The 15622-nt window shown below is 40.5% G+C and overlaps 1 protein-coding gene across 1 annotated transcript in view; it reads right to left on the bottom strand.

Moving 5' to 3' along the window:
• Ddx1 (DEAD-box helicase 1) overlaps positions 1–8723 on the bottom strand; it is a 29865-nt gene extending 21142 nt beyond the window's left edge. Inside the window, exons 1-6 of the mRNA XM_021202661.2 lie at positions 8616–8723; positions 5662–5713; positions 5322–5385; positions 4603–4632; positions 3603–3699; positions 1902–1949 (exon numbers count right to left, since the gene is read on the bottom strand). Coding sequence (XP_021058320.1) covers positions 1902–1949; positions 3603–3699; positions 4603–4632; positions 5322–5385; positions 5662–5713; positions 8616–8631 — 307 coding nt within the window. The 5' untranslated portion in view covers positions 8632–8723. The remainder of the gene's footprint in view (positions 1–1901; positions 1950–3602; positions 3700–4602; positions 4633–5321; positions 5386–5661; positions 5714–8615) is intronic.
• Positions 8724–15622: the final 6899 nt, after the last annotated feature.

The following is a 15622-nucleotide window of genomic DNA, read 5'->3' on the forward strand; positions in this document are numbered from 1 at the left end:
TGGTCTAGAAGGCCATACTGCAGTGCTGTGAAACAAGGGTACTAAGGGATGGCATGAGGCCCAGTCACCACACTTGGCTGCCCTGACTGCAAGAAGCACACAAGCACCCAGTGTGCGCTGCTGGCTAGTATTAGGGCTCTAAGTGATGAAGTGTCACATCATACACCAGTCAGACAGGTGCTTATGAAAATAAAGATTTAGCTTTCGTCTATACTGGAAAGAAATTGTATGTTCTGTTCCTTTCATGTTTCAAAGTCATATTCAGTACTTGGTCAAAAAGAAATTTGTAATATGTCTTCACCAAACATCTTAGCTCATTTTTCAAAAATTTTAAGTTCTTACTCATGTGATAATGAATAATATAAAACTTTGTAAAAGGTTTTCTAGGAAGCTACCAACACTTGGGAAATACTGAGGTAGGAGAAACAAGACTTTAAGTCAGGGATCAAGAGAAGAAAGGTAGATGGATGTATGCAATTAGAACACAATGTCTGCACACATGAACTCCCACATGAGTCCTACTAGTTTATACAATTAATGTGTTAATTAAAATAATGAAACAGCAACAAAAATGAACATTCTGTCTTTTCTTAACTTCTGTCTTCTATTTGGGTTAGACAAGTTTTTCTTCCACTAAATTATACATGTTAAATTATACATATACATCTACACTTAAAGTTTTATATATTATACATGCACAAACACACATAGATAATTTAAACCTCAAGTACATGTGAAATTTATGTCTAGTTATTATATACAGAAGCCAATTTTTTGTTGCCCCAGATGGATCACCAATGGTGCCAAAGTCTTTTACTGAATAAATCATCCTCTTGTTTTTTTTGTTTTGTTTTGTTTTGTTTTTTCGAGACAGGGTTTCTCTGTATAGCCCTGGCTGTGCTGGAACTCACTTTGTAGACCAGGCTGGCCTCGAACTCAGAAATCCGCCTGCCTCTGCCTCCCAAGTGCTGGGATTAAAGGCGTGCATCACCATGGCCTGGCTGTGTTCTACATCTTTATCTGAAGACTGCTAGCAGAAGACTGACTTCCAGGCAACTAGGATGAGGGTCTTAAAGCCCACACCCACAGTGACACATCTATTCCAACAGGGCCACATCTCTAAATAGTGCTACTCTCTGGGCCAAGCATATTCAAACCATGACAATTGATAATCAGGTTTTCAACATCTTGGTTGATTCCAAGAAATGTAGAATGTCTGATATGTCTCTCTTTAAAAACAGTATGTTCCATATTTATTTTAAATGTCTTTTTTTTGTATTATAAATATAAGTTTCTTAGAGATTTTAAGTCTGTTTTCTCATGGGCTAAGAAATTATTATCTTTTAAGCAATGTATTGAGATATAAAATGTTTGGAGACATATTTACATTTTCAGTTATTTTTATTAACTGCCACCTAGTGCTTCCCTGCCATGGTTAGTTTGTTTCTTCTTTCCTTTCCTTTTCCTTTCTTCACCCTCTCCTTTTCTTTTTCTTCCCTGTACCTTTTTTTTTTTTTTTTTTTTTTTTGAGACAGGATTTCTCTGTGTAGCCTTGGCTGTCCTGGAGCTGTATAGACCAGGCTGGCCTCGAACTCAGAAATCCGCCTGCCTCTGCCTCCTGAGTGCTGGGATTAAAGGCGTGCACCACCACGCCCAGCTAATCTTCCTTTTCTTTACTGAAATAATTTGTATGTGCACATTAATTTGTCATATAGGAATTATTTCCATTATGTACTACTGTCTATTTCTAGTTCAGCACTACACTGTTCATCTTCAGTAACTATATTCAAATCTGTTAATTAAATCGTGTACAATACTTTTCCATAATTTTCTTGCTATTTGTATATACTTTTTTAAGTTTCTGAGTTACCAATGAATAGATCAAATTATTATCTACTTACCAAAAGCAGACCCTCTATCGTATGGGTTCATCTGCCACTTGTTGAGCACTAAACAAATTAATTTAAGAAAAGTGAGACATAGCTATGTGGAATGTACAGCTCTATAGAAACAGAAGTTTATATTTATATCTCAATTCCTTTGATTTGACAAGATTTTATAAATTATTTGCAATATACACATACATAGAGTTTTTATTAAAGGCAAAATTAAACCTGAAAAATCAAAAGGTGTTAATGATAGACACTGGCCCACTTGGGAGTAAGACCTAAGCCCCTCCCTGCTTCAGAGCACTTTGTATATAGGACACTGATCTTTGTCACTGATAAGTTTACTGAACTAAGCAACTTGACCTTTAGCATCAGGGAAATAAGTGACCCGGTCCTCTAGATGAAATTCTCAGGTAACATTTTTACTTCTCTTCCTGTTTTTATATGATTGGCATTTTTCCTTTTCTAAAGTATCTTAATAGCCCATAAAAAATAAAAACTTACAGTCACAACAGGCGTTTTAGCCCATCTTTCTGCCCAAGGCAGAAATCCTTTCTAGATCATGCCTGATGAAGAACTACCTACCAAGTTTAAATATTGTGAAGAATGGAGAAATATGTTCCGTAGGATTCTCCCTTATTGGCTCACCCAAAACATAAGCAAATCCTTAAGTTAAGAAACCCTGCAGATTATGTGTAAGCTGTATCCTACTCCCCACATTTCCTCGGGGTCATCAACCGTCCCTATTCTTCATGTTTATCAATCTAGGTTTCTATTTTCAGAACAGACATGATTTTTTGAGCCATTGTACTTCTCCTAAGCTATTTCAGAAGCATTCTTTTCTAGCATCATTTCTCATAAATGATGGCATATAACTATCGAAAGTTCCAAAGCTATTTTAAACTAGGCCAACAGTGTTAATAGTTACATTCATTGTCCGTCACACAACGCATTTACTAAACTAGTCTATCCTGTGTCTAACAGTTTTTTGTTTTTTGTTTTTTGTTTTTTTGAGACAGNGTTTCTCTGTATAGCTCTGGTTGTCCTGGAACTCACTCTGTAGACCAGGCTGGCCTCGAACTCAGAAATAGGCCTGCCTCTGCCTCCTGAGGCGCCACCACGCCCGGCTCGTCATTAACACTTTTATATAGAAAAAAAAGTTGATATAGCAAGTTCAGACAATTGAAACCTGCTATCTTATCTCAATTCTGCTTTGAAACATAAAACAAGTTACTTCAAAATATATAATACATTTTGTTAAAAGTGTAGCAGGGACAAAGATGATGAATAAAATTTAGAAACTAAGTAAGAAAAAAACTTAAGAGATAAGGAATGACTGTGAAATTATTAATAATAATGGTTATTGTGGATTATTAGGAACAGAACCCAATAAATACATAGACCTCCATGTAAGGAAGACAAATCACTTTTGTACAATGTACCAATTCATTCTTACAGTTATGTATGGTGAAGAAAGGCACAAAAACACCTACAGGTAAACTCTAATCATTTCTTTTTTCTCAACAGAAGTATTATTTATATTTTAGGGTGGACAGTTCACTAATTCTAATGTCACTTGCTTTCCCTGTTTCAGGACACAATGCTGCAATGTTGTGCTGCATACATGGGCAATAAAATGCATACCCCAAACTCGAACTTGCAAACCAAGACAACAACTAATTTATAAAAAGAAAATATCAATATAAATATTACCCGAAGCACCAGTTTTAATAGTTGTCTTCCCTTTCTTTCCCTCCTGTTGGTCTTTCAGAGTTTCATACACTATCTGGATAACTGGAATACTAAATGCCTGTCAAAGGAACATGTCCTGTGTTAGTCATCAGAGCGTGATATCAGTCAGTATAAGGCTAAGGCTATGCATGCACATTATAAACTATCCAGATGGCTGCTCCCATTTATTTACCTAAAGCTAAACAAGAATCAGATAATCCCAAGCTGAGAGACACCACCCAGCTGTAGGCCTGGAACATAAACAATGAGGACCTTCAGGATGAACTTAAAGCACAGCAGGAAAATACTACAACTCAGACTGCTTCCTAGTCTGGGCCAAAAGTGGGTGTATTTTCTGGGTGCAATCTTCTTATTTTAGGAGGATTAAAATTCTGAAATGCCTGTAAACATTACAGGCTATATGCCTCCTCCTGTAAGACCTCTTTAAACAGCATCCCTAAAAGCATACTCTTTCTAGACCTTCACAGTTTGCCAACAAGACAACTATTACTCTCAATAGATGTGCTGGCTGGTTTTATGTCAACTTGAAATAAGCTAAAGTCACTGAGGAGAAGGAACCTGTAGGGCATTTTCTTAATTAGTGTTACGGGTGGCTCCCCCTAAGCAGATGGTCCTGGGTGTTATAAAAACAACTTGTCTGTGAAAGCCAGGGGGAGCAAGCCTGTACAGAATGCTCCTCTGTGGTTTCTGCACCAGCTCCTGCCTCCAGGAGTCCACCTGTTTGAGTTCCTGCATTGTCTTCCCTCAGCGGTCAGTGATTTAGGATATGTAAGTCTTCCCTTTTCCTCCCCAAGTTGTTTTTGGTTATGGTGTTTCATTACAATAGTAACCCTAACTAAGACAATGGTAAACCACCATTTCTTATATATTAGAGATGGTTTTAATTAAGTATTTGAAAAATAAAAGCTACTGTTCAAATACACTTTAAAAATATTTAATGAAATTTAAATGTATTACTTACACCAGTTTTTCCACTTCCTGTTTCTGCAGCCTGAATAGGAGGAAAATTAGTTATAGTTCAAATTGCGAATTAAAAGAGAATAAAGTCAGCATCACGCCGTGTAGAGGTCTCGTCAGACTTGACTAGCTAACTTTACTTCAAGCGCCTCAAGACAACTCACAGGGCCCCAGACAACTTTGATTCTTGAGTTTCGGGTCACCTATCTCAACTCAGGAAGCATCTGCCCTCTTTTCCTTCCCATTACTACACCAAATTGAAGTCCTCCTTGTTTTAATCTAATTATTAGTGTGTCTTAAGAGTATCTAACTACAGATCTATACGACAATTTGCTATACAATTGGTATTCACAAAAACCATAATTCTAACTGATACTTCTTAACCTTCTATACAATTCACTGCCAGCAAATGCCCAAACTAATTTGAGAAAAGAATCCAACCTGATTCAATGTGTATTTCTCACTGTACCACAAGTTATTCCACCATTCCAAATATATATACTTTATGCTACCGCCCACCATTTTCCTGCAGTAAAAACTAAAAAGTCACTCCAAACCTATTCCCCCACAGCTTCTATAGAATACACTCACTGTAATACATGTGTTATCAAAGCTAATTAATGAATAAAATGAATTTGTTAAAACATTCCCACTCTTATAAGTGTCACACACAGCTCCAGAGCACGTGTTTTCCTCCAACCACCTTATTAAATGTAAACATACCATGAGTACATCCCCTCCTCCTAGGATCAATGGGATAGATTCTGCCTGGATATCAGTTGGTAGACTAGAAGAATCACATGTGAAGAATTATAGTTAGTTCAAAATAGAAAATCATCTAGGCTACTTAAGTCCTGCTAAAGCAACTTAAAACAAATTATATGTGGCAATCCAACCATTTATTCCAGCTAGAAATAAAATTTCAAAGGAAACAATCTATGATCTAAAGAATCAGCATGAACTGAATTTAATTTCCTAAACTAGATAGAAATGTATTTGATAAAGATTACTGTTCACATTAGGAAAGATATGTCACACTTGCACTTGAGTTCTCTATACTTACAGCCAATCCATCTCCTCCACAGCTTGTGCAATCTCGGGCATAACACCCATTTCTGGGGGGAAAAAAGGTCATTTTAATAATCAAATCTATTAATAAATCATACTCTCTTAAAGTTGCTTCCATAGAACTGGGGAAAAGCTTTGAAGTTTGGCTTTTATATTATACCTTTGTACTGCTGAGAGTGTTGAGTTTTGGAGACAGATTTAAGTTCTTTCCAAGGTTTTGTTTATAGAAGACCTTGGAACAAAACTATGTATCTGTTTTCTTTGCAGAAAATGGGACTTGCCACACCTACCTGTGGGTACAGGGAAATGCAGTGACACTGCTGGTACAGTGTCAAGAGCACATGGTAGCCACCACGGCTTATTTAGCTCTTAAAGAAAGGAATAAAAATCTGACAGTTGAGTTCCTAGACCTGCATCCCCACTGTTTCTCTGTATGATAATGTAGCAGTTCTGTCTTGGCTAGTCTAAGACCATCTCTCCACCCTCTAGGATCTAAGGAAAACAAACAACCCACATTTAATGGCAGCCATAACCAAAATGTTGCTGATAAGGCACTGTCTCAGACTATTTGAGAGGTTTAAATTTCCTTACTAGAGAGATATGACAAGTTTAAGGTAATGAACATGCTATTTACCCTTAGTTGACTATTATGAAGCATATTTAAGGACCATAGCTTCACACTGTACTCTATAACTATAAGCAAATACTATATCCCAATAAAAAACTAAAAGTTTAAATCAGAAACTTCCAAATATAGGGGATAGATAACTTTTGGGCATGTGCTTCAGAATTGATTACTATACTCAACCTTGGTATTGAGGACTTTCTTGCAAAGTTTATACAGCCTCTTAGCCATCTCTACATTGCATAGCCCAAGGGTGTAAAAGTGTTTTCATAGTAACAGACTTTGTTTTAAGGATGATTTTGTTTCTCTAAGGTTGAGAAATAGTTTTTATCCTTAACATTTAAAAACAAATTCTAGTTAACTGAAGGGGGGTCATGGCAATGGAAATTGTCAAGTGAAAATATGCTATCTCACTTTGGTTTCTTTCTCTCTCTCTTCCTTCCTTTTCTTTCTTTTTTGGTTTGAGACAGGATTTCCCCTGGCTGTCCTGGAATTCAATCTGTAGACCAGGCTGGTCTCAAACTCAGAGATCTGCCTTCCTTTGCCTCCTAAGGCCTGGGATTAAAGGCATGGCCACACTGTTTATTTTAAATGATTTTGCATAAAGGCCAGTCATAAATGGATAGCGTAGGCAGTTCCTGAGTGTTCTGCCATTTTATCATTCAAGTGAAATCGGTTATAGGTAGATACTAAACCTTCCCTTGCTCAGACAAACTAATTGAGCCATAAAGATGAACAACAAGACTGACTTGCCTAACAACTATGCCAGTTAAGAGTCTTGTTATATTCTGTCTCCTAGAATGAAAACTACTGGGAAAAAAAGGGGGCAATGGGCCAGGCTCAGTGGCACTTGCCACCAAGCCTGAAGACCCAAGTCCCTGGTCCCACAAGGTGGCAGAGGACCAACTCTACCAAGCAGACTTGACCTCTGGAAAGACCCCTGTTCCCCTGACATGGAAATATAAATAGCAATTTTTTTTTTTAAGTGATGGTATAAAGCATGCTACACACAGAATATTCCAAGCTGCTTACAAGACTGTTACAGACAGCAACCACGGATTGCTTGGCAAATTTTAGGCTATATCTTACAGGATGCTGGTCATGTGCTAGGTCTATTTTTTACAGAAAACTTGCCTTTCACAGTTTAACAGTTAAACTCTTTAAGGAGAAACAGATACATATTCAAATTCTTTTTACTTCTGTTCATATCAGAATATTGTTTGTCCTTAAATTTGTGCATTTCCCCCAAAAATGTGTGCCTATAAGACAATGACCTACAACTTCCTCAGATCTCGGGGCTAAAATTGTGTTAAGTGAGAGAATTCCTCTTAGAAGTGACTGTAATAGAAATGGTTTCCCCTGTAGCCTGAGATTTGGAATTCCTGATATTCTTACAGGAGAAAAAGAAAACAGCCAACAACTGTATAATATTGTCGTTTAAATAGGTTAATAACACGAAAGGATAGTGCATTTAATTTGATCTGTTCATTTATGTGTATATGTATATACCTATGTACATATGCACATGTGTATATATTGAGAAGGAAAAACGATATTTAGTATATTCAAGGCTGGTTGGAACTTTCCAAATTGTGGGTGAGTTAAGAGGCTAATTGAGAAAATGAGAAATATCAACCGGTGGATTCAGTACCCCATCCCAAATCCTGTTTGGTATCACAAAGCAAGTAACTAATTCTCAAACATTATAGTTAGTCTGTGAAGAAAAAAAAATTTTTTTTCTTTAGCTTTGACATTCAATGTTAATTCTCGAAGTGGACAGCTTAACGAATGCCGATCATTTTTATTATCAGCGGCTGTATGTATGTAGTATGCATGCATGTACTATGTACGTAGTATGTATGTATGTGTATATTTATTTTGTAAAGCCCTGGGGGGATAAATCAAACAGGACAACATCATCTTTGCCCCAAATGTCCCCCTCCCCCACGCTCAGCGGCTGCTCATCCCGGCCAGGACCCGAGACAGAGCTGGGCTCCCCAACCGTCACTGCCACGTCAGAGAGGCAGAAGAGCGGACCGGGCGAGCGCAGACGCCGCGGGACGGGACGCGGCGGGTGAGTGTGCACGGCGGGGAAGCCGAAGGCTGAGGGGAGGAAGGAGAAGCCGCTCAGCGAAGACTCCCGGGCGGCGCCCGCGGGGGAAGAGCCCGGCCTGAACCCGCCGTCCCTGCCCCACCGCGCAGGTCCCCAGACGGAGACCGCTCTCCCGCCATCCCACCGACCCCACGGCCACAGCAGCACACTCCACCCGCTCCCCGTGGGTCGAGGCGAGGCGCTCGTAACCCTGCAGCTTCCCACCACGCACCAGAGAAGGCCGCCATCTTCCCGCACTCCTCCGCTGCCGGCCCAGCCGATTCCCTCCTTCCAGACACGCCGGGGCCGCGGCGGCGGCGCGCGCTTCCGGCCCGTGCCCTTCGGTGTTCCGATTCCGGACGGGGATACAGACCCAGGAGAAAAGTTCCGAGGACGAAAAGACCCTCAGGGCCGGCGAACTTTGCTTTCCCTAATAGCCAAGCCCAGTTACTGATAGCCATCTTCGGAGTTACGGTGGTGTACCCAGAGGAAGTCGTGTGCTACTGAGATCATTTTTCCTCGATGAGGAAGCCTCGATTCTCAAACAATGGCTGTCCTGATAGTAAAACTGGGCCCTCTGACTTCAAACTCAAAAGGATGAGCAGAGCCAAGCAGTTTGGGAATGACTTAAGAATACACTGAATTCATTGCCCAGCCAACCAAGACTAGCGAGTGTTTGTAACCCATAGGACCTGTTAAATATTTTTATTGGAAAAATTAGTGGTATATGTTCCTTTCCTTCAACCATGTTTAATGTAGCACTGAAATTTCATGGGTAAGTTATTTTAAGTACCCCCTCCTTTTAGAGAGCTGGGTCAGTAAAGGAATTATGGCTCATCTCCATACTGTGTAAGGGGTGTGTTGGAGTCATCAGATGAACATCTAAGATTTGGGATTGTTAATAGATTATGTAATGCCACAGACACTTAATGGCAATCTGGGATCTACCTAACTCTAAGGACCATTCTGTGCTCTCTGTAGCCTGTCGAGAAATTGGGGAGAAACAGGAAACCTTTAGTCAACTTAGGGCTAGAAGCACAAACTTGAGAGTCAGATATCATGGTTTTGAATTCCAGCCCAGCCACAGGCTAGCTGTGGGGATCCTAAAATCGTAGAACTTCTCTGCGCTCCAGTTCATTCATCTATAAAATGGATGACAAATACTAACATGAATGGATATATCATGGTGGATAGATATAAGATAAGCTCGTGGTGTGTACTAAGTAAAATACATAAAGTGAATGAAATCAGAGCATGCCTGCTCCAAGGTATAGTTAAGAAGAAGGGTTTTACTGTAGATATGGTAGAGAACACAGCCAGAAGCATCTGGAAAAATCCAGAGTAGGGAGAGAAAAGAGTGGAATGAAGGTGACCAGCAGAATAGACTGGGCCACGAGAGGAGAGAGGAAGGGACAGCGAGAGAGGAAGAGAAGAGAGAAGGGCAAGAAGGAATCTAGAGAACCAAGAACACCAAGAAGGCAAGAGAGACCGACAGAACCAAGAAGGCAAGAGAAACTGAGAGAACCAAGTGAACCAAGAGAGGAAGAAGAACCAGGAGCGCACATAGCTAAAATGGCAGGGATTTATTTAGAAGTTGGGGGAAGGGAAGGGAAGCCCCTGGGTTGGAGAGGTTTAGGGTAGGAGGGGGGCAGGGTAAGAAGAGCAGAGAGGAGACACAGGTGCTGAGTGAGCCAAGAGGTCCTTGTAAGCTATGATATGCTAGCAGACACCACAGCCATTTGTTCCAGGGTCATTGGGACCTGACACAAAGCTCTTAGAAGTATATTTACTGTTCTATTACACATAGTAATAATGGACATGTTGTTATAATTATCATTATTACATGTAACAGTGTTCATCTGAAGCTCCAAAGGAAAAGGATATGCCATTCAGACCTGCAACTTCCCACTGTTGGGAACAAGCAAAAGAAATGTATTCTAAGTCCTATAGTCACTTATAGACTCCATTTAATCATAGAAATTAAGTTCAAGGTCCTAGGCCCAAGGCGATCTGTGGACTTCCCAATAGCTGAACTGCTTCTATACAAGGAAAGAGTTATCTGACTCCAGACACCCCAGGGATAACTTGTAAGGGAACAGTTGTGTGAATTGGACATCTCAAGGACAACTTCATCTTGCCGGCAGGGTCAAACTAAGTTCATGTTCCCAGGCCCAGAAACCTACTTCTGATAGACAGAAACTCCCTTGATCAACCCTTTCATCAAAATACAATTGGACAGTTCTATAGCCCACCCTGCCCTCCTTTGCCTCATGGTTTCATCCTTTAAATATGTTATGCAGGGTTCCTTCAGGATCATAGTTCAGCTCCTGAGTCTGCTCTGCAGCCCTGATCATTGAGTTGCTGCTAGATTATAATACATTTTTGTCATCTACATTTACCAGTGTTTGCTTTATGTTGAATTTAACCAGATCTCACAACAACGCTGCCAGAGGCTAATATTCACATTTATATTTTGTATTATTTACATTTTTATGAAAATGATACTCTTGAAAGTTATTTAATGAGGCAGTTGTGAGCACACACCAAATATGTCCATGGTCCAAAATGAAGTACCAGATAACATATTGTGCCACTTGCTGAAGTAGAATCTGAAGCTTGGTATTTGCTCTAGCTATAGCACTAATCCTCAAAAGTGTCAAGAGCTGTGGTGACATAGGTGAGAAATGTGCCCACTAGTGAAGGTGCTCGGACATGTGGTCCCCAATTGGTGGCACTGCCTGGGCGGTATTCAGGTGCTGTACCCTCCGGAGCACAGACTTTTGAGATTAAAAGCATTTTACCACTTGCCATTCTCTCCCTGCATTGTGCTAGCTGTTCGAGGAGGGAGCTCTCTACTGTCTGTTCTTGCTGCCATGCCTTCACCCCTCTATCATGGACTCTTAGCCATCTGGAACTTTAAGCCAAATAAAACTTTCTTCCTTAAGTTGTCTTAACAGAAAAGTAATATCATAGGCAAGTAGAAATTTTTTTTTTCTAAAAAGGAGTTGTTGATGTCCTGTTGTGTTTTCTCTCTCAGAGAAAAAAAAGCAATATCTAGGGGAAATATTCATCTCAGAAGGTTGAGACTTGTAGTAGGACAAAAGAGAAGAGAAGGCTGCTGGGAGAACAAACTATATTCCTGATAACTGTGGAAGAAACATGAAATTTCCCAACGGAGGTCAATTGAACTCCCGGGAAGCAAACCTCAAGGGAGTGAGTTTGTTTAAATGAATTGCCCACAAAAGCTGCCCATCAGATAAACCCTCAAGGACCCAGGTTGTCTCCACACAGTCTGATGGGAGCAGAGATCACCCATGAAGAGTCATGCTTGTAGGACAGCAGTAGATGATTGGCCAAGATGCTCTTTGAGGGAAAGAATCAGCCTTTGTTACCAAAGTTGTTAGGAGTTCGGCAGCCCTAACCAGCTACTATTGGCCGCTAGTCTTCAATAGGGCAATCAAACATACAAGTAACAGAGAAAAGTGGTTTCAGCTCCAGTCACTCCAGCAAGATAGTCTGACAAGGCTTCAGGACTGGCTGAAATCTGTTTCCAGGATACAAATTCTTCCTCTGCAGGTCCCAGAGCCTCAGCATTTTTTCCTTTCTCCATGATATTTCAGGTGACATTGCAGTTTCCCTGAATGCCTGTTTAATTGGTCTCCTTTCCAAAAACAGGGACACCCTGTGTCTCACAGAGGGTTTCTATTCCATGCCCCGTATGCGGGACTGAGTAAGAGTAGCAAGGCGTTGTCCGGAGGAAATTACACTTCATCCTTACTTATGGGTCAGAAACAAGACTGTGGTGGTTTGAATGAAAATGGCTTCACGGGCTCATAGGGCGTGGCACTTCCCTCACGAATGTGATTAAAGCTGTATGAAAGGGGTTTCATCCAGCACTGGGGTCTTGTCCGTTCATCTGCTGTCATGTAAGTACAGAAAAAAAGAAGGTATGACCAGAATTTATTCTTTTCCTCCTGAAAAGCTGACATGATGCAGGGAAAAAAAAAAGGACTCCCAATAAGCCCGTTGAAGCAGAATATAAAAGGAGATGAGAATCTTCATGATGCTGATGAGTTAAGCTACCAGTGTAGGTGTCTACCTTGAGTCCGGTTCTTAATTTTATTTTACTTATTGATTTTTAAAACATTTATTCGTATATGCATTGTCGGAGAGTATGCCACGGCCTGTGTGTGTAGATCAGAGAAGAGCTTGCAGAACTGGTTCTTCCCTTCCAGTAAGTAGATCCAAGGGATTGAACCCAGGTTGTCAGACTCGGTGGCAAACGCCTTTCAAGCTACGCCATCTCAAAAGGCCCTGCAAGATCTCTTGCGGCTTGAAAATATTTCCATTAGTTAAACCAATTAAAATTTTCTTTTCCTTAATTTAAATTTTTCTTTTGTCAGCTTTCCCAGTACACTAAGCGCACTCATCATTTAGGAAGCTGTATAAGGAATATATGGGAAAAAAAAATCAAGCCAGGGTTGGGGAGATGGCTCACTGTGTAAAATGTTGCTATGGAAGCATGCCAACCTGAGTTTGGATCCTCTGCACCCAGAAGTATGCCAGATACGGTGCTGTGCACCTGTCACCTCACACTAGAGGTGGAGACAGGAGGATACTGGGGAGCCACTGGCCAGCCAGTCTCGCCAAGTCAGCAATCTCTAGGTTCAGTGAGACTTTATGTCTTCATTGTCATTGTCATCATCGTCATTGTCATTGTCATCGTCATCATCACGATGTAGGGAGAGAGAGAGAAAGACACCTGACATCCACCTCTGGTCTCTACATGAATATTCATAGCCCAGTGCAGATGTAACAGCAATCTATTGTGAATCCGAGGAGAAGCCAACAGGTAGCTTGAGTTGCGAAATGATCCTTAAATATTTGGTTCTTTCTTTATAACTAAAATCAAAACCAAGACCAAAAACAAAAACAAAGGGCGGTGGTGGTGCACGCCTTTAATCCCAGCACTTGGGAGGCAGAGGCAGGCGGATTTCTTAGTTCGAGGTCAGCCTGATCTACAAAGTGAGTTCCAGGACAGCCAGGGCTATACAGAGAAACCCTGTCTTGAAAAACCAAAAAAAAAAAAAAAAAAAAAAAAAAAAAAAAAAAAAAAAAAAAGAAATGAGCTAAAGAAAAAAGAAAAAGAAAAAAGAAAAAAAATAAAACAAAAACAAAACCAAAAACAAACAAGCATAAAGGAAGTGTGTATCTTGTAGCAGCTGTGATTCTGAGCCCAGCCTGGGAAATATGAACTAAGACGGTGTTTGCTTTTCCTTTTATAATTTATTAACTCTCTCCTTGGTTCCTAGTCTCAGTTCTTTCTTGGAACATGAAAGCAAGCTGCCAAGAACCTGGAGATTTAGCCAAGAAGGAAGCAGTAAAGGATGCTGTTTTAATCTAAAACAAGTCCCCGTACACAGTTTCCCAGTCCCTACTCACAGCTCCTAATACAAACTTATCTACCTGTCATTTCACAAGATAAGAGCAACCATCTCCTTCTTAAAACACTGCCCATGAAGACGGCCCTCAGACACATGTGTTGATAAAAATGGACTAAGGGAGTCTTTGCTCTTCACATTGAATTATGACCTTACCTCAGCTTTTTCCCCTTCATACAGGTCATGATAGACAAGGCTCTGGAGTGTGTGTGTGAGAGATCAGCGTACAGCAGATCGTCCACTTCTAGCCTCCTCCTAACTTATGACCTGCCACTGTCTTCCATAAATTTTACTTTCCAGCCTATCCCACTGTGCAGAATCCATTGCACACAGCGGACTGTCTCACAGCACTGTATATTTTCCAAAGCACCCACCCCTAGAATAGCCTTCCTTTCTAGTTCTTGATATCTACACAGCATTATAGCTATCCAAAACGTAATGGCTTCATATAACAACCAGTTTCTTAGATCGCAATTCTGTAGGTCAAACGGGGGCAGGGTTTTGGCTGTGTATTTCTTCTCCTTTGTGTGACACTCCTACGACTCACTGTGCTGTTGCATTTCAATGGTGTCTTGGGTAGGCTGAGAGGTGGTGGTGGGCTGTGAATGGTGCTTCAGCATTATGTTTTATGGCCTTTGCTCTGTGCATGTGGTCAGCTTGGACCCTCTCACTACAAGATCAATACCACAGATGAAAGACTTACTGCTTCCTAACAGGGTTGCACCAACATGTGTTCCTGCAATACAAGGTGCCTACTCATGATCCTATATGATGTCACCTCAAACAAATTCTACTGACCATACAACCAACCTTTATTCTTGGAGCAGGGACAGAAATATATTTTACCCCTTTGTAATAGCAAAGAATCTATAGCCACTTACAATAAAAACTATCTTCCTTCCATAACTCACTGGACATAATAATAAATATCTTCCCATTGTAGCACCTATTTTCTTGATAATCTCCCAACCGTCATTCAGATTCAACTAAGCTCTTTCCTTGTGAAAACTGTTACTCTGATGTTTATTTCTCATTTCTCTTCAAATTTGGACTTTTATCTATACACAAGGCTACCCATGATAAAGACTGCTTTTTCAGTCCACTACTTCCAGTACCTAAACATGGCTATATTCATCTATTCTGGCTAGTGATGTATAAACACCAGTGTTGTGTGAGACTTCTGGGAAGTACCTTTAAAGAAAGTATCACATGCTTCTTCCTTCTTGTTAGCTGGAAATGGCATATGATGGCCATATTGCGGTATGTAAAGGGAGCCTTGCATGAAGTACTCACTACAAGAGGAGAGGCATAGTCTGGAGCACCATGCTGGCCCAAAATGCTGCATATTCTCTCATTGGAGAGAATAAGCACCTCTTTTCATTTTGATGTTTCTGTCCCACAAAAAAACACTATTTTTTTTTTTTAAATTTTAAGACACTCTTAATAAAACAAACAGGATGCAGGAACCTAAATGAACATTAAGCCCTCAAAGTTGTTAACTTGTACTGAAGCCGCCTCTGCTGGAGACATGGTTGGTTGGAAAGCCTCTCTGGGGAAAGTCTTAAAAGGCAGTGTGTGACCCACATGAGGAAACACCCCTCCAAAGGCTGGGCTTTTCAAACTCCTAGTACACTACACCACACACTCCTAGTACACTACAGAGGTGGGGAAACAGCTAAGGACCCAGCCATACAACGGGGCGGGCTACCTGGGTGTAAAAGCTCCAGTCAGTTGAAAAACAAACAAAAGACCATAAACCCACTAAAAGGTAAAGTCAAAATCACCAGCCACACTCTTT

Source organism: Mus pahari, chromosome 7, assembly GCF_900095145.1.
Source record: "Mus pahari chromosome 7, PAHARI_EIJ_v1.1, whole genome shotgun sequence".
NCBI classification, from domain to species: domain Eukaryota; kingdom Metazoa; phylum Chordata; class Mammalia; order Rodentia; family Muridae; genus Mus; species Mus pahari.